General features: G+C 40.0%; 1 protein-coding gene across 3 annotated transcripts in view; it reads right to left on the minus strand.

Annotated features, from left to right (window-relative positions):
• The window catches only part of CRIM1 (cysteine rich transmembrane BMP regulator 1), a 181,386-nt gene that overhangs the window by 153,778 nt on the left and 1,632 nt on the right, over nucleotides 1–25,976 (minus strand). For all 3 annotated transcript variants that reach the window (XM_066993908.1, XM_048047756.2, XM_048047755.2), the window contains exon 2: nucleotides 11,642–11,815. In XM_066993908.1, coding sequence (XP_066850009.1) covers nucleotides 11,642–11,815 — 174 coding nt within the window. The remainder of the gene's footprint in view (nucleotides 1–11,641; nucleotides 11,816–25,976) is intronic.

The following is a 25,976-nucleotide window of genomic DNA, read 5'->3' on the forward strand; positions in this document are numbered from 1 at the left end:
AATGCTTCACAAGTGAGTAAAAGCCAGACAAAGATTCTTCTGTCTGCAGCTGCCTGAACCAAACCAATTTCAGCTCAGCACATTTAGGCTTTCTTACAGCGAGCGTTCATGCTGTAGTCTACATGCAGAAAGCTACTGACATTATTGAAACGTCAGGGTATCATTGAAAAGAAGCTGGGGATGAGGTATAGTGAAGGTACATCATTGTTGTAGCTTTCACTTAATCTCCTTGCACATGTTAGCACTGAACAGCTCTGACCAAATTCAGCTGTAGCCTAAGGAACTTCCAGAGCACAGTAGTAAGGTGAAGTCCCTAACGCAAGGACAATCTCATATGGGACTTAATTAGTTGACAATAGTATTTCTTCCCATTTCACCACCACCCCCTCCCCAAACACACATGCTCCAGTTTGACCTTGCTTGGTTCACTTGATATTTTCAGCTACTTGGGAAGACAGGATAAGTTTTTCCTTACCCAGTTCTTATTCCAGATTTCTAGTGGCTGTGAGCACCATGTTCAGTGACAGATGCAGTTCTAAGCGACAGCATTTATCTCCCAGTACCGTTGTAGCTTTGGCAGGTTACACAGCTTACACAGAGAGGGCGGTAAGGACTCTGCCTTCAGAGCAGTGACCTAGACTAAAATATATGTTCTAATGCTACAGCAGATGCTGGAGTAGAGTTCAAAACTTTTGAAAAGAAGCAGCATTCAGATCATGATTTTATTTTTATGTCGGATGTGATCTTCCTAGGTAAGGTATACCCACATGCTATAACAGCAAAATAATTAGAAAACTGTTTAACAAGAGTTACTTTATTCTACACTTTGATAAATCATACTAGAATTCTGGATAAGAAACCAGTCACAAGTTTATTTATTTATTTTTAAATGTTTGAAGTGGTTTTCTTCAGAAGCATCCAGATCTGCTTTTCAAAATGCAGTATTTTTATTTAAGTTGTAGAACCTTGATTCTCATCTTCTAGCCATGCTTCTAAAAAGCTTATAAGGCATTGGGATCTTATGTTCCAAACTCTCATAAACAATTAATACATATTACAGAAAGACAAAACAGGTTGCTTTTAGCATTACTTTGTCCCCTATTCATTTCTGCAATGACAAGTGAAGAGGGAAAAAAAAAACAACTCAGACCTATACACGTATGTGTGCCAAAGAGCTGGAAGCCCCAGCTCAGATGGCTAGAATGTCAGGCATTTCCTCCACTACAGTATGTGACTGTATCTACTAGCCAAAGGTCAAAAGCACATTTAAGTTTCCAGTACATTTTATTTTTTTATTTATTTATTAAATCAAAGGTGTGTTTTCTTTGCCCTTCTAAAATTTCATGCCAGTACCAAACATGTTTAACATTTAAAATATTAATTAATTCATTTATAGAAGCTGAGATTCTGGCATATGTATCTGACAAGTCATTTAAATTCCAGCACCTTAAATTATGTAGATTGGTTTGTCACTATGACAACAATTTTTACATGTCTCTAGAACAAAGTTGATCATACAAAAGTACTATATGTTCTCTTCCTAACAGAAGTTAAAAGTTACTGAAAGCTTTACTTCATCCGGATAGAAGGGCAGAATTTACTTCTGTTAGCATAAGTTGATGTAACATCTAATTCTATACGAGCCACTTAATGCATGTCATGCATGTTACTTGATGAATGAAGCAGGAAGACTTTATGGATTCAAACAAGCTTTTTTAAAAAAAACAAAACAGAACTCTTCAGGGAACCTAGAACAAAAGGTAAGAGCATGCACTGGGATTCAGGAGGGGGCAGAGCTATTAATCTTCTGCACTATGGCTAAGAATACCTGTTTTTTTTTTTTTTTTTTTTTTTGAGAAGGTCACTCAACCTCAAGGTCAGTGCTTCACCTTCTCCCCAACTACTTGTGTAGAAGAATCCTTCATCAGTGACCAGGAGCACAAAAGTGCCAAAAATACATTTGGAGTGAGTAGATAGACACCCCAGTATTGAGAGTGCAAATATTTTATTGTTAAGTATCCATAGAGGGCACACATGTACCATCTACACTCAGGTTCAGCTTGTAAGAATACCAGCTAGAGTACCATTTCATTGCAATGTCACAGGGGAAAGGTACTGAATCGTAAAGAGCCCATTACAATTAGGTAATTTCCTAAACACACATTTGGACTTAGTTTACACTGGGAGATGTACCCCCTGCTAATACTCAAGGGCACGGTGAGAAATTTGTAAGAGGAACTTATTAAAAAAGATTGCATAGAGGTTTTTGGTTTTTGCTGGGGGGGAGAGGGGGAGGGCAATCAAGCAGCTCTTGCTTACACTGAACCTACAAGGGCACAGTAACAAGCAAATGTGAGCAGTAAGCTCAGAAAACTCAAAAAAACTTAAAGCCTACGTCATTAAATCAGTCTGTCAGTGCCAGATTTCAGACAGTTAGATTGAAGCAGTCATAGCTACAAAAAAGTTATTTTGCAACACCCCCCTGCTCCCCCCCCCCAACATCCCTTTATGATGGGAGAGGACAGATCATGGATTTGTCACATAGCATCAACTAATAAACCAGAGAAGAAAGGTTAGCAATGGGGAAAAAAAAAATACATCATTCAACCCATCCCAATGGGCAGATGAGAGAAGTAGCTAGCCACACATCTGTAGGGATTCTGATGTGAATTTTAATTGTTATAATAGCAGAGCTCTTCTCTGAGGGTATACCTCTATCAGAAAAATTATTACACCCAGGAACATAATGACAGGGCAGTTTCCTAGAAATGTGCTCACAGACAGACCTGATGAGTTATTCAATTGACATAGAAAGAAATGTAGCCTTTTCAGCAGGATGAAGGAAGAGGAAAAGAAGTAGTCTAAGTCTTCGGTTTGAAATGAGTCACGACGTATAACCAAAATTGACTAACCAACTGAGCAAGTGGTACGATTACAAAGCACAACCCCAACACTTCTGCTGAAGCTAAAGTTTCTTTCCCTGCAGATCAGCACTGCTGCTGATGGCAGTGCTGAGAGGAACCTTAGCTTGAAGATTGCTAAGGAGGAGGCCAGCTAGATCCCAAAAGCATTATCAGCAATAAAAATTTTGGTAGATTGTATTTACCAACACAAAAATAACAGTGAGGAAAGCAAACCAAGTCCCATATTTAATAAGTTAATGCACAGAACACTTTAAATATTATTACAACTTCTAGAAAAACATTTTTGGTAAGGGAATAGTTTTGTTTTTCTTATTAGACTAATATTGCAGTTCTATTGCAAATATTAATCCTTTTGCTTCCTTTCAGAGCAAGATGTTCACATTTGCAAGTTATTTGGTAGGGACTTCTATTACTGCATTAATTAGCAAGTGCTTTTGTATGGAGGAGGGGGAAGAAGTGCTTCATCTTCTAGCAGTGAACACAGATTAAAAACAAGCTCATATTTTTGGAATGTTTAAGTTGAAAAGCATTCACTGAGTTAAACTCTCAAGCATCTTGAAAAGTGCAGCTGGGACAGCTACATGAGCATCCTTGCTCTACTTAGCTGCTGGGGCAAAAAGCAAGCTTACTAAACATCCTATCTGCAGGATGTTCTGATGTAGAGCTAATGGAAGTTTTCTAGAAACAGTGCTCTTACTTTTCTCCTTTTCCCTCCTACCTTCCATCCTCTACAAAGGATCATTCACCTTTCCTAAAGTTTTTTCCAGAAATGAACCGGTTCTCAGGACCTTGCTTGGACTCTCGTTTGTATCCCTACATCTTGTCACAGACAAGCAGTTTTGCAGGTAATACTTTAATCTATTGCACATAGTTTTTTTTTCACGCTGTCAAAACTGCACTGTGTGTGTGTGCGGGGTCGGGGGGGGGGGCTTGTTTCACACCTCCCCCTTCTTCTTTAAAAAGAAGAACCTTCACAAAATAACTCAGGGCTTAAGATTGGAAATGGAGAACTGAAATAATTTGTCACCTTGATATGCAGTTGTTCAGAAGTTACAAGTGTTCATATATAAATCTTTAAGAAAGAATGAAAATAAAAGGGACAACTATGAAGTCCACTGAAGTGATCAAACAAAAAATCCATTATTTCCATCCAAAGCGTTTCCTTCTATTTATAGTGACATAACCATTGTATTAAAACTGTCTTAATGACCAGTCACTGATTGCGCAATCACTGGCTATGTTCATCCAACACTCACTCATCTCTACTGGCATCAACACCACACATAAGCAAACAAGCCTTGCCCTGTCAGAACAAGACCTGTGACCCAGCACAATCACCACAGGAATATAGCTTCCTGCTGGCATGCAATGTTAGCCTAATGTTTACACACTGTTTAATTCCAGATCTTTGCTCAGGTCTCTTCTGTCACGTGCAGATAACTTCTGATCCTTAGAATAAACACTGTACCTGGAAGTTTGTGTTTCTGTACTCAAACAGTCACTGTACCCGTTTGTGCTAAGAGTCACCTGCTCCATTTTCACTCTTCCCCAACTTTAACAGAAATTAAGGCTTCATTGAAACCTGTAACTTGCCACTGCAGTAAAGATGGATGTCTTTATGTAGGCACAGCCTACATGCCAACATGGGAAAGAACATTTGGAAAGCACTGAAAGCAAGATCCTACCAGCTATAAGACACCTATCCTGTTCTTTTTCTTAGAGAGGGTCCAGGTACAATTTATTTACTTTGTGTTCAGTTCCAGATGAAAGCAGGTAAGCATCTGAAGTAGAAAGTGGTAAGACAAATACTTCTTTGTCTCCAGGAACAGTGCTTTGACCATCAACATCTGATTGCTAGCTTTGTAGGATGCTGTTATCACACAGACCTTAGGGCCTACAGTTAATGTTACGCTCTGTTCACAGTAATCATGGAAGCTGCAAGTCTGAAGGAAACTTAAGAGTCAGGAACTGATGATCCAGTACCTCTTCCGTAAGTGCTATATACTCAAGGGATTTGGATGTGCAAGAAGGAAAGGCAAGAGTGGCATCTGCACAGTAACCCAGACAAACAAGTGTAGCACAAGGAAAATAAGCTCAGTTCCTACACAGCAGAAACACACTTACAAAAAATGGAAAAGAAAAAAGAAATTTAGAGTTACAGCATACAATAAGACATATCCACAATGCTAACACTACCCTTTTTTTCTTTTCTTTTTTTTTTTTTTAAACCAGCTGCCCCATTTTGGGTTCTTTTTTTTTTCAGTCTTCTAGCAGTCTCTGCAATACAGTTTTTCCCCATTAATATGAACAGCATTATTCAAAATTAGGCTTAATTAGGTTATAAGTATCCAGACATCAATACGGAAATATAAAAGCCAGTTTCTGCTTTTGATATGTTTCTGAATCTTCTGTTAGGTTTTCTTAGTGTTAGCTTGAAATTTCACGGAACAGATGTTGTGTGACAACTCATTAAAAATAGGCCAAGATAAAAAAAAGTTAATATATTAGGAAAAGATCATAATTCCTTGATCAGGGAGCAGTTATGAGGAGTTAGAGTCGAGAAAAGTGAGAAGTCCTGCAAATTTAAACTGTTCAGTTATGCTGTTAAGTCAGCTGCACTGCCAGATGTCCTGCTTTCATGAGACCCTTCATGAGTTCATTTAGTTCCCCCCCCCCGCCTTGTTTGTGTGTGTGAAGAGAGAGAGGGACGTGTTGGTTTTATTTTATTTTTTTTAAATATATTCACATTTTTTTTAAATCAGCATTCCCAATCTGTATTATTTCCACATCAAATCATTTTTTCCTTCTGTATCTGTGCATTCAGAAAAAAATGTATGGTGCTATTTTCCCCCATATTTTATGAGAAATTTTGCCTTCAGATGCATTTACTTGGCTCTCAAGCACATTCAAGGGTAAAATCTGGACCTCTGCCACAATCACATTCCTTATTGCAAATACATGCCAATCTTCAAAGTTCAGTTATTTGAGCAAAAACATACGTTAATTGTTATGCGAGGGGAGTGGAAAGTGCATCAGATTAAGCACATTTGAAAATATTTTGCTCCCCTCCTTGCCTGATAATTCAGCATAAAGCTGGATTTACTGTTCTAGTTTTTCAACGCAGCATCAGACATTAAGACCACACAAGTGAAGTTTAACACAAAATCAGACTTAACAAGCAAACAAGCATTTAGAATGAAATTACCTTCTCATATTTGTTATTCCAGGACTGGTCTGACAGGTACTGCAACATTTGCCAGTATAAAGTTATTCAGTTACATGTAAAAAATAATGGAATGCAAGGAGTATGTTGCAATAAACCAGCTTAAAAGACACCAGCAACCTTAAAGCCTTTTCCTTTCACCTATGAAGGACAGCAGCGAATAGCTTGGGAAGGTGCAAGCCAAGTAATTGAGAAGCAACTGTTCTAAAGTAAGAGTTTCAATGCCAGTATCAGCAGAAGATTTTACATGCAGAGATGCAAATGGTGTTCTTTTACTGAAAGTGTTAACCACATCTTCCATCAAAAAACTGCACAAGTTTTATTCTCTACATATTCTGAAAAAAGACTGGGTTTAACTTCAAGTAAAATAAATAAGTGCTAGAGTACAAAATGATAAAGAAAGTTAATTTGTCTCCCCTCTTTGAGGGGAACTTTACACTGACATAGCTTAAAAAAAACACAACACCTTTGCTATCACAGGTGGCAGTTATGCTCTCTGTAGTACTCAGGAACATCTCTGTCTTTGGAGAATACCAGGTACTGATGTGACACAAACACACACTGCTGTCAAACAATTTTGAAGAAAAAAGCTAGTTCCAGGAAATTTCTCCTCTTTGAAGCAATGGGCAGTCTGATATTTTCAGTCAATCCAGTTGAAGAGATCCAAACCTAAGGTACGACCCAACTATTGCAAGACTAGATGCCTTTGACCTGTGACTTCCCCACACACACACTTCCCAGAGGAAGCGAAAATAGCTGCTTCAGTAGCAAACATTCTTTAGAGAGCAAATTATCACTCCCAAAGAATTGCCACTTCCTCTGAGTGGGAAAAAGGGCAAGGCACGTTCCCTTTCCATGGACAGTGCACAGGAACACAGATCTGAACTGCTCTGGTAGAAGGAAAGGAACAGGTTCAAGAACATCCTCAGGTTCCCGGACTATCCAAACTTCTGCCATAGCCTAGCAGAGAGGGAGAGAAAAATCCCAGTCTTTGAAACTGCTGAGACTAAATCACTTCAGATTTTGACTTCCTAGTGGCTCTTTGTATGTTCTAAGCAAGATTTCAAGACAACTGGTCTGGCACTATACAACAAGCTTTCAATGCAACAATACCTACCAATGCCTTACAAATGTATATTGAGGAATAAAACTACCTCTTTCTCTCCCCATCCCCACTCCTGATCTCACAGAAAAACCCAAAAGAACTGCCTCTTCTACACTGCCTACAGTTAACTCTTAGCAGACTCTTAGCCACTCTTGTGGCTGCACGAACAAGTCAATGCAGCTTATTGGACTTCTGCCTGTGCCTCGGCAGACAGATGGCATTCTCTGTACTTTTCGTCCGCTGGTCATATTTTCCACAATCCACTCCAGTAGTCTAAGCTCAACTAAGCTGCCGTCATTATCAGTCTCCTGAATAAAAACAAGCCTTCTAAGCTCAAGAACACAGGATTTCCTTAACCATATCAGAGCAGGCACTCATCAAGACAATAACCAACCACAAAAGCGTTTTAAACCAGCCACAACAAAAAAACATGAATCTATTATTTAATTATGTGATAGCTTTTCCAGAAGTTTCTTTCTGACACAAAGTGTGTGCATTTCCTCATAATAGGATGATTCATGACCTCTATCAAACCTTTCATATGAAAAGTCCATGCAGAGGAGGCACTCTGGTAATGGGGTTGGGAGACATCTATGGCATAAATGGACTTTCTGCTATATGATACTCTCTATTCCAGTAGCAAGCCTTTGAACAGTTGCAGTATATCTACACTAAAAGATCAGTTAGAAGTTGGTAACTAAGTTCAATGACAAAACCAGCTATTTCACATGTATTCAATCCTACCTTCCCTAGAAAAACAAGGGCATGGAGCGGGGATAAAACTTTCTTCAGTACTTGCATTATTGAGAACCTACTTTATCCTCTCAGGACTTTTTTGCAAATGAACATCAGGACCCTTACAGAAGTTACATACATACACTAGAGATTAAAACAGACTCTCCCTATTTAAAGGTTCCTCCAGTTCAGGACAGAGCAAATCTCTGGGAGACAGAATAAAGATCATGGTTTTCTGGTCTTGTCAGTGACATTTAAGAAACATGAGGTTAGAGCCCATGCAGCCTGATTTGGGGAAGGAAGGACAGATTCACAAACCACACCAGGCACGTGAGACAACTTCAAGTGAGCTGAAGGTGCAAAGAGTGTAAATAGGTAGGCAAAGAGAGCAAGAAAAAAAGGCAGGGCAAGATGAAGGCAGAAAGTAATATGAGGAACCCAGGAAGGCAGGCAAACACGAGCTGATAGGGAAAAAAAGATCCTATGTAAAGCAAATGAGAAAACTTTGTGTTAGCTGAGTAAGCAAGCTCCAACTGACAGCAAGCCCAGAAGGGAAGACCACACACAGGCTGAAAAGCTCAAGTAAGAGACAAACTAGATTAAAAGAAAAAGACAACTATAGGAGGCATTTGAAAAGGAGAGTGCAAGTACAAAAGACACAAGCAACCGAAGTACATGAAGGAGAGTCAACCCCTTAGCACATACCCTTTCATATCTGGAAATAGAACTCCTGATTTTGGCTCACTGCTTGTTAGTTGCCAGAAATTATTTATGGTCAGATTTCACATATGCAGGCAAAGTTAGCTTTCAGTTAGCTGGACAGGTTGATAGAACTAGCAACTGCACCTAACTGCATGTGAGCCTCCGCATCTCCTGTGCATGAACCTGCACACACTTAGTGCCACTGGAACAGCTTAACTACCACCTTTTTTTTTTTTTCTTCCAAAAAAAGGAAAAAAAAAACACACAAAAGAATGCCTCCTTCCCCCCCACCAAAAAAAAAAAAAAAGAAAAGAAAGCCACAGAACTAAATTTTAGTTGGAACAAACCAGCCACATTGAGCACTGGCCTCTGTGACGCCCTTACATCAACTGTGTAGAAAAATGAAAGAAGGGTCCTCCATTAAATGGATTCATAAAGCCCAAGATTAAAGTTGCACAACTATGAGAGAGTTAATGAATTTACTTGAAGCAGAATTTATCTAGATGTCATTATATATTTCTAGTTTCCTTGGTTCCAATTTGTTGAATATTCTGTAAAATTCTAGATGTATTTCAGCTGTTTTGAAGAGCAGTACTACCAATAAAAAAAAAAGAGTTCACCTGATAGGACCTTCTTCCTTTCTTCCCCACCCTGATCATCTTCAGAATTGGAAAAGTTACTATACTAGTTCTCCGCTCAGCAGGATGGGGTTAAGCAACTACCCTTGCTTCAGCAGTGTTATGGATGCTTACCAACGTTCGTTATATGCTTGTGTAGCATTCACATATTAAAAACCTTGCAGAATGACGCATGTCACTGAACAACACAAATTATTCTTAGCTGCTTAGTAAGTATCCAGAAACCACATGGAAGTAGCTGCTCAGTTGGTACTTTTCTTCTGTGAGACTTTTTTCAGAAACTATGGTGTATCCATCATTCAGGTGCTCAACTTTTATCCTTTTAATCACACCATATCTTTAATTATCCAAACAAAGTGTGGCAAAGAGAAGGAAGTTAGACTTCAAATACTTAGTCTCATTTTGTGGCAGCTGACTATTAATCATGGTATTTCAACACTTAAGTGACTGGTTTCATATCCTTCTGCTATTATCTTTAGCAGACAAGCCAGAGAAGTGAAGTATACATCAAAATATCGGATTCCAAGAAAATCTTAGACATACTTCAGCAATTTTACGAATTCCTTTTTACATGGCCCTACAGTTTAAAGCTCGGTTTGCCTTGAAGGAACTTAGATAAGATTGCTCCATTTTCAAATGCTCGGAGTGCTCTCTGGTTTGTACACTACCTAAGCCATGTTTCAAGTTGACTTTCCAAATAGCCGAATTCAACTTCTAGACTATGAACTTCAAAAGCCTCAACCACTCAAACAGCAGATACTGTCTCAAGTATTCTGCTTACCAAAAATACTTGTGGCACATACAAAAGGGAAAAAAATTATTCCTCCTTTCCATTAGCTTAGGTGTAGGACAAAGCATACATTTTAATCACCAAGACAAGAAAACACACTGGAAGAAACACCCTCCATAAGCAGCTGGCATTCGTTTCCTAATCCTAGCATAAGAATCCTGCTCTCATGTTCCCCAGGTAGTAGGATAAAGCATTTACACACAGTAGGCAAGAAAGAAACAAGAGGTTCCTGAGGGCAAGCCCCTCAAGAAATCAACCTGCTCTATTTATGCCATTCCACAAACTAAATCAATTTCTTCAGTATCTGGGGGGCGGGGGGGGGGGGGGGGGGGTTGCGCGGAAAGACACCTGCAACAGACTCTATTGGCAAGTTAAACACTCAATGAATTGTCACAACAATAAACGTTCAGATGAACTGCTACAGAATTAATCACACACTCGCAAGTAAGAAGGGAACTCGTTAGTAGGGTTACTTAAGAACCCATATATGCTATTGCCCCCTACTTCAGCAACAACAGAAGGCTAACATTATTGTGCCTCTCCTGTTCCTATTCAAACACAAGTCACTCCAAACAAAAACCACACAAAAAGCATTTGGACACCTTTAGGGATCAATATCATGAATGCTGATAATGACCATACTTCTGCCAGCTACATTTTCTTACAAAAACTCCTTATCAAAAAAGGAACCTTGATAAATGACATCAGATCACACTCCCTTAACTCAGAGAAGTTAGCAACTTTAAATATGGTTAGTATCCTTAGAAATACAGTTACTTTTGCATGTGACTTTAAACAATGATTTAGAGTCGAATAATTAAAGTGGTTTCAAACTACTAATCAGCTTTTGCATGTTTCCAGACACATTGGGAAATAAGCAGTAATTACAGCATCACAAAAAGGACGTGAGATCAGACTTTTGACAGCTGTTCAAAATCCTAAAAATACACCACGTGAATGTCATTACAGCCGGATATGTTTGATCCACCTCCTTTTCAGTTCAGCCATAAGCAACAATTGGACAACGTGTACATGTGCAGAAGCATAGATATGTGACCTAATGCAAATCAAAGGAACAAGAAAACTGAGAAGTACTAGCAATAAAGTAATACCATACTAGGTAAACCTAAATAAAACAACAATTCTTGCCTTCACATAAGAAAAGATACAAGTATAATGAACAATTTCTACTCCTCTTTCTACGTCTTTGCCATTAAATCCCTTGAGCTTTTTCATAGTTCAATTAGTTATACGAATACTTCCAAAGAGAGTTCTCCCACACTGCCTTACAGCTCAAGATCCACAAAGGTAGCTACCACAAACTGTATACTCATATACAGAATGGTTTCAGTCTTAAAACTGAAGTCCTTTCTTTCTTTAAAGAATATAATTGCCTTCTGAAAAGTAAAAGGCCACAGGTACCTGAAACTACCCAAGTCATTCTAAAAATATTAACTTGATTCTAGCTTTTAATCAAAGGCACAGAAAAATTATTAACTCAGAATTACTGAAGAAAGTGCTTACCTTCAATCCTTTTTAAGGCCGACAGACAAGTATCCCGGCTTGGAAATTCAAATGGATTATTACAGGTCCGAATGGTGTCACATTCACATTTCCCATTGATTATGTTACAACCTGTTATAAGGTTTTCGTTGCATGGTTCAAATCCAAGGAGCTGATCATCGTCCCAGTTTTCATCTAAAATAAACAGGCAAATAAATTCACTATTGATTTCAGTTAAAGTATATAAATTCAGCTGCTTTAGGGTTGGGTACAATTTACTTCAAATTCAACATTGAGCTAAACAAGATAGTTTAGATTAATCTCTTATTTTTGAACCTATGGGATTTGCCAAATATCTTGCTTTGCAGCTGTTCTATTGCCCATTTTGCTATAGTTACTGGCATTGTTTACTTCCATCTGTATGAAAAACTATCATGTCTTGAGGAAAAGCATAGCCGTAGTACAAATGAGTGCTATTCTAACCAAAATAACTTCTGCAGATACTCGAAGTTATATTTATCATGGAAGTGAGAACATTGGAGAGAACCTGCAGCTGTTACACAAGTCAGAACTGAGTCAGAAAGAGGGCATAATTAAACACAGTTTAAAAATGCATCACAGAATTCACTCTAGAGAGATAACTTTTTACTACACAAGTGCTACAAGATGCCAGGTCTTTGATACTGTAATATGACCAAAAGTGAGTTTCCCAGCACTCCTGGAAGAGCATTATCACTCTAGTAGATCTGCTCAAACACATCATGCTCCTTGCTATCAAGTTGCAGGGGGATAGCCAGGCTAGAATGAGTCTGTTCAAATAATTCTGCTACTTTCGATTCAGTCCAGTAAACGTGTGCGGTTCCCATGTTCCCACTGTGCAAAGTTCCATTACTTCTCTGGTTAGAAGGACACATGCAACAAGATTTTTTCCCCCCTCCAGAAGAGAGAAGTCCAGTCTATCTAGAGTTCCACCACAACTGCAAGTTCCACACAGTCTCAGCTTCCTTAGATCAATTGCACAGACAGCAACATCCCACAGACTCCAACATTTAAGCAAGATACACGTTTTTATGCAGGATTGAATAAAATAAACCAGACATTACGTATTTTTTGCTATGGAGTGCCAGATCATTTTCCAACCTGGCCAGTTCACCAAATCAAGCACTACAAAACAGTCACAGAGATGCTCTGCAACTTTTACTAATGACAAAAAGAACAAAACTACTTTCCATCTTTACATTAATCTATATTCCACAGCAGCTTTCACCTTGTGAAAGCATCTAGTAGTTCACCCCAGTTTTATATATCCTCAACATGCAAGTTTTCAATATGCATTCTGCTAAAAAAAAATATAAACCAAACAAAAAAAATTTCAAAACATTAAAACATCTTCCAGCTACAAAGTTTTGTTGCTGTTGCCCAGGTTTGTTTAAAAAAAAAAGAAAGAGATAGTGACTGAAGCAGGCAGTCTACAAACATTCCCTGCTTGTAAGATGCAGGGTTTCTAATGCTGAAGTAGGGTTACTCTGGAGAAGTAAATGAGGGAACAAAACCCTACAAGTACTGGCAAGACAACCCTTGCAGAGCCCCCCTCCATTGCTGAAGTAAGTGAGCTGCATAGTAGCAAGTGCACTCACAGACAGATGGGCTGCCACGTTTCCATGCAGAACACATCAGATCTCAACCACTGGTGCGCATGGAAAGCAGAGACCCAAATGCACTAAAGTCACCCAGCCCACAGGCACGCTGACCAGGCTGGCCATTTGGTTGACCCCAGGGCACAGCGTCCACCTCTGGACCAGGTGCCGAATGAACCCCAGGCACACAGTCAGCCACACGTACCGATCCTGCCAGCAATGACAGGGAGGGAGGCATTAATTCTTGTCACATCTGCATTTAGGCACTGTTCAAAAGGAACACGGGTCCTCGGTTGACTCGTGTCCCCTCCCCAGTCAGTCCTACTGACAGGAAGAAACGAAGAAAGAAGAGTTATGAGGTTAACAGACTCATGAAGCAGCTCTTAGTCTGAGACACCCAACAAGCCTCACCTTGGAGAGAGCATCAGAAGCTGCTCTCCGGTACAGGAGGTCACAGCCAAACACAAACTGCTTTGTCAGCTGTCTGACACTGAAAAGCAGCCTAAAAATTGATAGCAAATAAGATGTGCACACTGACGCTGGCTGACGCGTAAATACTTTCCACTCATGGAAACATGCAGTGTATCAGTTAATCTGCAGTTTTTCCTGTTTGGGGGAATTAAAAAACAGCACCTGGAAAGAGCTTACCAGTTAAGGTAAGCCCAGTTTGTGACCTAGAGAGGCCATCTCTCACAGGTATGTTTCTTCCTCTGGAACCAGCTGCTTGTTTTCTGTCAGCAGAGCACCTTGCTGACAAGAACACCGAATAAACAACAAAGTCAATTTTAGATATGAAGAAGGGAGCCTCCATGGGAACCTCATGGGTGTTTTACTCCATAAAAATAGCAGAGGAAGAATAGTCATTAACCCCAGGAAGTAATTTATTTATTAAGTTGACCCATCATCCCATAGAGTAACTGTATCAATAAAAGTCAAAGGAAGTGGAGAAGTTCCTGAAGAGAAACTATTAACATTCTTTCAAGGGAAGATGCAGCTTCAGTAATTTTCAGGACACTTTCATGGTTAGGAGGCCATGCAAGTACAGTGAAAAAAAATCCCTGAGAATTTTGAGAACAATAATACATCCTGTTTTTGAGAAGCCGGAATACAGCCTGGACACTCTGTATGTTACAAATCACGGCGGTAACCCACGTAACAACAAGAACAAAAGTGGCAATAGCTGCGCTCTGAGACTCAGCGTGCCAAATTCCGTAGCCACAGGAACCACGGCTTGATCCTTAGCAGTCTTAAGAAACAGACAGGCTCCATTTGTTCGCAGAATCACTCCTTGTTTCTGATGCACAGGATCTCATCCCCTGCCCATCTGCAGCCCAGACCTAAAGAAGAGAACAGCCACCCTCACCTGTGGGGCTGGGCCATAGCCCTCAGCTCCTGGAGCTGCCCTCTCCCACCAAGCTCTGGAAACAAGCTCAGTGCAGATGGATGGGGCACACAGACCATGATGACAGCACGCTTTTTTCTTCTCCAGAGCTCCAGTTGACAGCATTTGTGAATTTTTTGCCCTACAGCATTTTGGCAGTGGACTTTTGAGGTTGACAGATCAGCAGAAGCTGCAAGCAGCAGGGCTTCTCTCACATAAGAGCTGCTTGTCCCATGTGAGGTTGAGGTGGGATCCACCTGAAGTGGAAAGCAGAGCCCTGCCTTACTCATGGATGAATACCTTTATGCAGACATACCACACACCCCAGTACTATCCACAGTACTACCTGCTTTCCGTTGCAAGAGTTTGACATCTTATCTGTCACCTCTCATGGATTTTCAGATGGGAGTGGAAAAGGACACATAGGAAGTGCTTGGCCCAGTACCCGGGTGTACCTAAGTCAATATCATACCCCTCAAAAGCAATCTCAGTAGTAATTAAGATGATGGAAGAGAAGAGAAATCCCTCGGGAATACTTGCAGACAGCTTGTCTGACATAATGAATCTTGAACCAAGGTATTTTTCAGTACTGCAAGTGAATACTAAAAAGTTGCATTCAAATAGGATTAATGCAAAACCAGCTCTAGCCCAGACATCTTTTACCGAACTGCTTTTCACACATGCTGGAAACATGATTCCCATCAATGAAGGAGCAAACATGTAATGAAAAGAAAGACAGTTTTAGTTTAGTAAATCTGGTGTGATTTTTAACACAGGCTTAAAGACTCCTTTTTCTAGTTGATTTTTAAAGGTCCCATTACATGATTCCTTGTTTACCAGCTAGAGTAAACCCTCACAAGTCACACTAATACAGGCAGAACAAAACTGCTTGGAATGAAAATGTGGAACCACATGAAAACACTTGCATGAGCTAGAAGGGATGAATCCAGTGTCTCACTTTGATTAAAACCTTTAGTTACTTGATGTGAAAGTATCTGATACTATTTGATGCAGACATATGGTGGTCCATCACAGCACGCTTCTTCCTTCACGGGTAACCAATATTTCAACTGATACAAAAATACATCTTGAACAGTCTAGCCACCATGATTCACATAACCTAGCCCCTATTTCCAAAGTCAGTGTGTCCTGCAGGCTACTCAAAGAAACCAAACCTGTACATGCTGATGATTTTAAATCCTGGGACAATTCATTAACAATTCTAGACTGCAGCACGCATTTTCCTGAATTCTGTTTAATCTCCTCTGCAGATTCCTTTTCATGTATACCTCTCAAAAATCTGGATTATATGAAACAAGAAACTAAGATACAACCATTTGTGAATGCTTTACTTCTCCATTTGGTTTAAGTCTCTAGCAGGTTTAACAAAACCCAAATGTAAGAATATAAGTGTTTCTCAAACCCCGATATGTATATTCGGTCCACTAGCTGACTTCTAAGACACACAAGAATAAAAAATAATAATAATAAAAAAACAAGTGTTTAACATTCTTGAATCTTTAGAAACAGTCCAGCTGAAAAGCAGCCCAAAAGTAAATGGTTGTTTTTCATCCAGACTGATCTTAGTTTAGCTGCAATTTCCACCACCTCATTCTGCTGGCATGGTCAGGTAGTGGCAAAAAAAAAAAAAAAAAAAAAAAAAAAAAAAAAAAAGAGGAAGAGGCCAGTCTTTTAGCAATCCTAAATTTACACTGGACTGCTGATATACAGCCACTCATCCATCTTTTACACACATGCCTAAAGGCAATTCAAAGGCCTGAAGCACTCTGATAATCACAGCTTGAAAGTCACTCTTTCAGGTCATTTCCATCTACATCTACACGTTCCTAATGCTTTCCAACTCATTCAGCAAGCTCTCTTTTCAGAGATTGTAGTTCTGTGTTTACTCAGACCAGAGTAAGTCTTGGACATAACACATCTTGAATTCTTTCAAATGTGCTCTCATAACATAAGGAAGCCATAGGAGGGGAGGAATCATTAACTCCAAACCTTTTTAATTTTCTTCCATCATTCTTATATTTGCTTCCTGCAAAGCAAACAACCTGAGTGCAGCTCTGGGTCGTTGAACTCCCAAGTCCTGTCTTAGTGTGCTTCTATAGCAGGAGGAGGATTAAGGCATTAACAAGTTGAGTAAGAGTAAGCAAGCAGCATTCCATGACTTCTTCCATGCCAAACCCTACATACAGGGGCTCACAGCACTGCAGCATAGCACCTGTTTGCAGAATACAGATTTATTCACAAGCATAAAGTGACTTTTTTTTCTCCTCCAAGACTGCCCTCATTCTTGAGGAGCTTGTAGACCTTAGGACGAGGAGCTGTAATCAGACAAATGTGGTGTGTAATCATGGTGCGTGATACAGATACAGCGCTCATATCTTGGTGTTGGTAGAAGATTCAGAAGGAAGTGTGTGAAAAAACACTTGAAAAAATTAAACTGTAAGGTCATAAAGTTCAAGTGAATCAGTAGCTAGAATATACTGCTCAGTCTAACACATCTGTTTCCAGAAATATGCAACTACTAACTTGGGGCCTTATTTCTAAGGTACACAGTAGCTCACTATAGCTGCACTCATTGTCCCCATGTGAGGAAGACCATCTGAAAACTGCTGCAATTAGAAGTATAAGGAAAGACCCTTTTACAGCCTCCTTCCTCATTCCCTTAATGTTTGATTTCCCTCCCTTCAAGTTTCAATTACTTCTGGCTGTCACAGAATCTTCTCGTTCATTCTCTGCCTTCTTTTCCTTTCTGGACATTTACTGAATGTTAGCTGTTATTTAGAAAGCCATATACCATTCTCCTTTACAGCTTACTAAGATAATGCGCCACCTCAGAACAGCAAGCAACACACTAGAATGGTCACTAAAGCAGCACTGTTGAGAACTCAAAAACATTATATTTGCAATAATCCTAAGTTACAATCAGAGAGGTGTAGGGCACTACATATATCGAGTGAACTCACATTCTTTACATTTAACCATAGCATGTTACTCAACTATTTCTGCCTTTTTAAAGCACAACAGGTAAGTTCTTAAAACTCTGAAAGAAGAAAGACCATCAGACACGTTGCCAATCTGAAAATGAAAGTCTGAGTCATATCTTACAGAGTTCTTGTATCCTTTTAAGACCTGCATTTGAAAGAGGAGAGAGAACACATTTCATAGTGACACAGAAGTGATCCTTCCTGAGACATCAACTGTCCCCTGGGAACAGGAGGGGGAACTTGCCAAAAGCTTCTCTGTCAAATCAGATCCAAGTTATGAGCCTCCATCACTCCAGTGCACTGTTACACAGAAGTATTTGCAATCAGTGGTATTCATTAGGATGGTATGAGGCTCTGAAAGCATTCTACAGATTTTCTAGAATAAAATAAAAAAAAGGAAATACTTCTTGCCAGTAGGCTTTGGCTTCACTTTGAACAGGAAAAAAGAACGATGGAAAGGAAATTCATGTTTTGGAGGAGCTGAACAATAGAAATGACTAATCACCACTAAAGAATGCTTGAAACCCAGCCCCAGACCTTGAAAAGCAGCAGAAGGAAAGGCTAGCCTTGAAGTGAATTTGTGCTTATGTACTGGCGGCAGTCCTCTCCCATCTCGCAACTTATTCCTTCAATGAAATCATGAGTCAGAGACCACAGTCGACACCGTTCTGTGGTAAGACACAGCTAACAGTTTTATGATAAAGCAGTTTTTCCACCTTTTAGAAGGGCCCACTTTTCAAGATCAAATCTTCCTGTGGAATGTGTGTTAGCACAAAAGGGCTTTGTAGGTTCCCGATAAAACTTCTGGCCAAAGCTAGAGAAAGAAACCATACCACAACATTCAGATAGTTCAGGAACACCATACACATAAGGCTTGTCTCACGTGTGAGTGCTTGCTTTATCCTGTTCGAATTAGAACTTGTATCTCAAGCGATCAAATCCCCAGTACAGTGAAAAAGATTTTCACTGCAGCAGCTCTCCACGTGTCTCAAGGCAGTTATTTCATCCTGAAGAATGCAGAAAGTATTTACGCAAACCAGCTTTCCACTCAGTTATCAGAAACTCCACAGAAGCCATGAGGAAAGCAGAGAAACAAATGGAAGTGTTAAGTAAAGCATAAGACTTGGCCAACTATTTTAGTTTCTAAATTTTTCCCTTGTCCGTAGTGCCTACAGTGTTTAAGTCCTCCAGGTACCTCGTGCTTTAAAAAGAAAAGCAAAAAAAAAAAAAAAAAGAAACACAGACCTTCACTATTTGTGCTTCCCCCAAAAAAAGGACTGCATTATATTTCCATCAGCTTCTGCCCCAAAGATGTCCTGAAATGATGAAGAATTAAAGCTGTGAGATTTGACTCCTAGACATTTATGTACCTGAAAAAGAGACTTGCAATTTATTTTAGTCTTATGGACAGAACTACAACTTGTTTGTAAACAGTTGACTGAAAAACACTACACAGTGTACCAGGGCTTAATCTGTCAGCCAGAGCCTCTGCCAGTACTCCTCTGATTAGAATGAGCACGGACAGCAGTGTTTAAGCTGTCCTAGCAGATTTTTCCTTTAGCTCTAGAAAACAACTGAAAAAATAATATATTGGTAAAGGCACAGGAAAGGGCCAAACCTTTATGTCCATTTTCCAAAGGAGGTTGAAGTTCCAATGTTTTTCAAGTTGCACACCTTGCCCATACATTTTGGAAGCCGGCACGAGCAGCCATATGCTGTGACTTCATTGCAAACAAGCAGCTAACCGGCAGTTTGCTGACACTGCTCTTCAGAAGCAAAGCAGACAACTGTAGGAAAAATTTTCCCTAAGAGAAATTCTGGAACAGTGCTATGCATAAAGCAGCCTGTGCTCAGCAGAGTCCACGATATTAGAAGCAAGTTGATATTCCAAGCCTTTTGCCACTTTTGCCCCCAGTTTTTAACACAGCATCACTGAGCACCAGAATTACATAATTTTTCACAGGAATTACAAGAGTGAGAAGCTTGCATCCAATTACTTAGTCACAGAAGACTACAAAAGAACTCTGAATATCCTTGATTTAGAGTTAGCATCAAAAGGTTGGTTTTTTTTTGTTTGTTTTTCTAAATACCAATTTAGAGATAGACATCAGCTAGACTCTTCATACTATCAAAGCAGCACATTTTACGTTAGCACACGTAACACCATCAGGATAATTATTAGGACAGCAGGTTGACCACGAGCCAGCAACATGCCCTTGCGGCAAAGAAGGGCAACGGTATCCTGGGCTGCATGAGGAAGAGAGCTGCCAGCAGGCTGAGGGAGGGGATCTTTCCCTTCTGCTCAGCGCTGGTGAGGCAGCACCAGGCCTACTATGCTCCCTCAAGTAGCCAGGCTCTTTTCAGTAGTACCCAGGGACAGTACGAGAGGCAATGGGCACACACTGGAGCACAGGAGGTGCCATCTAAACACCAGGAAACACTTCTCTACCATGCAGGTGACAGAGCACTGGCATGGGTTGCCCAAGGAAGCTGTGGAATCTCCCTCCTTGGGGATCTTCAAAAGCCACCTGGACATGGTCCTGGGCAACCTGCTCTAGGTGGCCCTGCTTGAGCAGGGGTTCCTGAGCTCCCCTCCAACCTCAGCCATTCAGTGACACCCAGCTTTTTATCAACAGCTTATCAGAGAGCGAAAAACACCTCTACATGCGTACATCCATCCTTCCTGGAAGGAGATGCAGACAAAAACAAAAGCCCGAAGAGAAGAGAACATATGCTGTAGTACAACTTTTAAGTTTAATTTGTTTCAAGAACAAGTGATCCAACAGATCATGCACTCTCAGATTCAGAAACACTACACTTGATCATTAAAAAAGAACTATTAAAAATTCCATCAGTGCCAAGGTAGCCAGCAATACAAAGACGTAAAATTTCGGAAGTTAGTGACAACATGGGAATGGGTGCATGCCTGTGAGCCAGTGCTTTTCTTCCTGTCCCCAACCCTATGCTTTCCTGTTTGTTTTCTGACTGTAAGATCTACACCCTCATGACCTACATGGTGTTAACATGATCTGCAGATTCAGAAGTACTCAACATAACCAGCGAAAGCTGCTGGAGACTGAATATTGCCTCTGGTAAAGGCGTGAACTGCTTCCATTCATCTTAATACATTACTAAAGGCTTGCATCCTCCAAACATGGCAAAACTAGTCTGTTTAGGTAATTCCCTCAGGGACCATCTTTTAATCACCCGTATGCTTATGTGGAATTTAATCTAGATAGCCTTTATACAAAGTTATCTTCACATCTTAGTTTATATTGGTAAGTTTCTCCATACACACAAGCTTTCTGTCAGTATTAGTCATTTTCCAGATTATATATACATATATACCAAAAGACAGAGTTAAAATGTAATTCAGCCGGGCTGTACTATTGCTGTCACATGACATCTTGGGCAAAACTGTGAACTCACCATTACCATGTTCATGTTCTCTGTGGATTAGACGGATTCTCAAATGAAAGCAGTTTGCAAGTCACGAGACATTTAATAGGTCATTTCTACAAAGCGTTTAATCCATTAAAACAGAGAAACATGTGGTCCTTCCTGCAAGATGCTATAAACTTTATTCATGGAGATCAGGAATACTTGGGGGAGGGAGGGGATGGCGGGCAAGGAAAGGATGGGAAGAGGCAGGCATTTTGGAACCATATTAATGGGGTAATTACTGCAAAATATGCCTGTCAGTCAAATGGCATTTTGGTTGACTAAATGTTATGAGCGAAGTTAAATTATAAGAGTGTTCTTGCATCAGCTACAGGGTACTTAAAGCAGCAAACATGCCTAGGGGTACAGAAATTACAAGTAATCATTCTACTAGCTCCGGCCAAACTATCTAGCAAGTTTGGAGGTAGTTTTTTTAAAAATAGTCTTTATAAGAAGAATGATTTGGGAGAAGCTGAAAAATAACCATCTTCTAAGGACAAAAAATGTTAATAACCAGAGGATGCTTGAAGTAGGGTCAAGTGAGATGAAATGGCTTCAAAAAATAAAAAAAGAGCATTCCTCCCAGCAGAAGTTAAGAGGTTTAGCCATTCAGCCTATCCACAGAAAGATTTCTAGTTTTAAACTAACTGTGCTGATACAAAACAGCAGAAGTCTGCCAATTCCTGTATCAATATCCTTCCCCATATCAGTTGGGCTTTTCCATTTCATTTTTGTTGAAGTACAGAAACCAAGCAATTCCTAAAATTGAAACACGATGCTCAGAAACAGAGAGGAAACTATTTCCAAGTCAAAAAAGCACCTGACCTGATTCAAATTCCATGACATACTCGGTGTTACATGTTCTTATTGATGTTGAGATTTCAGTGTAGACACAAACCAGCGTAGAAACAGCTTGTAAGTTACCCAGTCTTTATATAAGAAGTCAGCATGTGCCTACATAAGCTTTTTCTGGGGACTGAGGAGAGGGGACTGTTAAATATGGCTAAGACTGGCACTTCAGAAGCTGAATACCCACCATCAAAGAACTACTGCTAATTCCAGCTACGTATGTTCAATAATTTTTATTATAATTTCTTCAATACCATGAATAATTTAAGTGTCATTCTCCCCCCCACCAGCATCTGGGTTACTGACAGCCTTTGAACCTTGTGTTTTGGTTGCTTTCATGCCAACAAGCATCCCATGCACCACTTATTAAGTGCCCAGTTAGATCTGTTTTGACACAAAGTTAGTGGAAGAAGTTCTCTGCAGGCACAGGAACATCAAAACTATATGGGTATTTCCCCAGCCGTTAACTGTGTAACAAAGTTAAACAACAACAACAACAAAAAGTTAAGAAACCTGGGCAACACTGTTTCAATCAAATGTATATAAACAACCAGGGTACTCATATACAACTTCTAAGTTACCCAAACTTCAGTAACTTGTACTCAAAGCAAACAGTCACTTGATGTTTAGGGGTCTGGACCACACCACAAGAAGCCAAGCATGTTGTATGGCAGTCATATGGATACAGAGTATTATGTTCTGGGCTGTGTGTCCACTGCCCCATTAGATACAGAGCATAAGGCTGAAAACAAGGTTCTCCCAAGGGAACCAGCTACAGAAGTTACTTGTAACAGCCCTCCTAGGGTTAGAAATATTAGCAAGTCGCTCTTACTGGACAAAAACAGAGGCAGAACTCCATTTGCATTTGTGAAACTAATGATCGAATAAAAGAAGCTTAGCTCCCCTTCCCCCCGTTTTGGGATAAAACAAAAACACCAACTAAAGAAGAAACATTTTCAAGACTCTGTATCTTCTCATCAGCTTCTCATTACCTATAATTCTCTATCACAAGTTTCTAGGGGAGGAAACTGTGGTCCACAGTAAGCTTAAATGTGAGGGGCGCAGAAGACACCTAAGCTCCCCGCTTCTCCCAGCAAGGGATCAAATGGACAATAATGCTCCCAAAGAGCTGCAGATACGTGAAAAAGACCAGGACGAGGCACAGGAGGGCAAATGTCTACCATCTTCCTAGGGGAAGACCCTGCATACTTCTGAATGCTTGCCTAAAATCAGTGACAGCAGCTTCCGAACCCCTGCTCAGAAGCTATGCACTATGCAGCCAAGCCTCAAGTATTTGCAACAAGCCTTAAATTGCCTACAGTAGCAAAAAGAAAACAGCAGTAACTGAACACACCCCCAAACTAAAACAAACAAGCCCTCTCTGCTCCATGCTATCAGTAAGCTACTGGAACAAATATGGTTTACAACAGATACCTAGAGGCTAGCTCGTATGGAAGTATGGTCTTAAAGGGAACATAAGAACACAGTAAAACTAGCAGTTTTGTTAACTTCTCATTTCAAGTGTATCATAAAAACTTAAGCCATGCTTTTATTACACAGTTAAAAATAAAGTAATTCCAGCTTATTTTCAGTGTTATTTCATACGCTGCTGTTATGCCTTAAAGCAGCTTAGCAAAGCAATCAAGGCCTCTTCATCCAAGAGCACCAGAAACTAGGGAAGTGTCAAAACAGAGATGAGAAAGGAGTCATCATGAGAAATGCCTTCAAAACCAACCTCCTACATCAGAGATTTTCCAAGGCCTTCCTATTCCCCAGAAAGAAGGAGCTCTGCACAGCCAGACAACTGCTGAAGCCAAGGCCAAGGACCTCCCAGGGAACTCTTGGCTAATTAGGAGGTGGCTCCAGGTCCACCCCCAAAAGCAGACAGCAAGACTGGTCCCTGCTTTGAGCTCACAGTTTCTCAGTGCTAAGAGCATTTGGCTCTTAGCCGGCTCTATGCTCTCAACACCTCATCGATCCAATCCAACAGCTCCCCTGCAAAGTCGAAAGAGGCTGGAGGTGTTCAAAGTCTCTCAAGGTTGCTTTCAGAAGAAGTACACAGCCGTGCCTGGAAAAACTGACCTAAGAGTTATCCTTTACCAAGAATACAACTACAGAAGTGTAAAATAAATGCCGGAAGGGCATCTATAGACATCATGATAATGCCACAAATTAAGCCGTAGAACTGCATGAAGGCCTGAACAGTTAACATGGGAAGGTGACTAGGGAATTTCTCCAGGCTTTAGATGGGTGAAGCAAAGAACCTAGAAATAGTAACAGATTTCACCAGTAAGTGATGATTTAAAAAAAAGAAAAAAAAAAAAATCAACTACTTCTAGTTTCAGAAACAGTGGCCATCAGTGACAGGTTCCATGGAAACTTCTCCATCAGGCATCATAGAGCTCCCTTAAGAATGTTAAGGCACTCGTCATATTTCATACTAATACCAAATTAACATGCAAATATTTTTACCTGGTGTAATTACAGCTTCGAGTTTTCTGTAGCCAAATATGCATTGATATGCTAAACTAAGCCAGAGCATCACACTCAAGATTAAAAATTAAAAAGAAATGCTTATAACTGTAGCCAGTAGGGGTCATTTCAGTGTAAAAAATTGCAGTGAAAGAGAAGGCTAGAGACGGGAAGGAGTAAAACCCATCAGTTTCTACTCACACAGTTCTGCAAATCACTTCCATTTCCTCCTCCCTGAACTGGGGTAGGTAGCACAGGGCTTACACTCCCAAAAGACAGGATTAAAAAAATCTGCTTAGAAAAACACTGCTTAGTATTATTGATACATCAGATATCACCAGCCCATTCTGTTTCACATGTGCATGTAAAGTGCACAACTGTCAATTGGTCACACAATTGGTCACACCAATTAAAAACACAGAGCTAATCAACCTTATTTCAGTGAAGGGAGGTAGTACATTAAGTCTCATTTTTCTTTCCCCCCTTGCTGTCAAGCCTCATACACAATACACACCATAAAGAGCAACACAATTGTTTTTATTGCTTGGAAAGAGGCAGTTTCCTGACAATTCACTAATAGGTATTCCAGTACTATTTATTAGGCTGACAGTTTAGCTCAGTTGCTTTTCATTTACGAGAATGAAAATTAAATAGATAAGTTATCTCTCCGACTATTCCTATAGGGACAGCTGGAACTAGTTTCTAACCACAACACTAATTGAAACGCAGTCTTGCCAACAAATGCTTCATACTATTTTCAACAGTAGATGGGACGTGTTACGAGTTGAACTACAGCAACGTACAGATTGCATCACTTCAAAGGAATGAAATACTCCTAAACTGCCAGAGACGACCGTACTGCGATACAGTAAGGGAGCTGGAACATTGAGACGTTTAATGACTGTAAGCTTTCATTTCCTTTAACCAAGGGAGGGAAAAAAACAAACCATTTAAGACAGTCTTTTGCTTAAAAACATGCGAAAAGAGAAACTCATCCAAAACAAGGTAGGTTTTTCGAAGAACCTTTTCTCTATATACCTGAACTTTTCTTTTAAAGATAACTTTACCAACACATTAGAAAAAAGTCTACAGAAACATACACAATCAGCCTCACGGACTCAACGAAGGTCTTCAAAGCAGTTCAGAGCCATTTTTAATTCTTTAACGGAGCTTTTAACCCTGAAGCCAGCCCTACCTAAGCGACAGCTACAGATGGGATACCCTGACTTGATGCGATTCACTCGTGAGCAAAGTGAACGGAGTTTCAAATAATAACCTGTGCCAGAATAAAGGTCAGATGCCCACTAAAAAGGATCAGTTTTAGTTCTCTCAAAACAGTGTATCATTTTAAATGCAAGTTTTTGGACAGATGCTGCCTCAACAGCTTTCTGGACTTTCTACTGCCCTCTACCCGCTGAGAGGAGCAAGCCTTGCTCTTATTTTCCAGAATTGTCGAAGCTCGCACTCTAAGTCTCACATACATTTATACATATCCCAAACTACTGGTTATTTGTAATCTCTTTACAGCGCCATGTTTTCCCTCGACTTGGGGGAAGAGAGAGCTGGAGGGACAG

This window comes from Anser cygnoides, chromosome 3, assembly GCF_040182565.1.
Source record: "Anser cygnoides isolate HZ-2024a breed goose chromosome 3, Taihu_goose_T2T_genome, whole genome shotgun sequence".
Classification (NCBI taxonomy): Eukaryota; Metazoa; Chordata; class Aves; order Anseriformes; family Anatidae; genus Anser; species Anser cygnoides.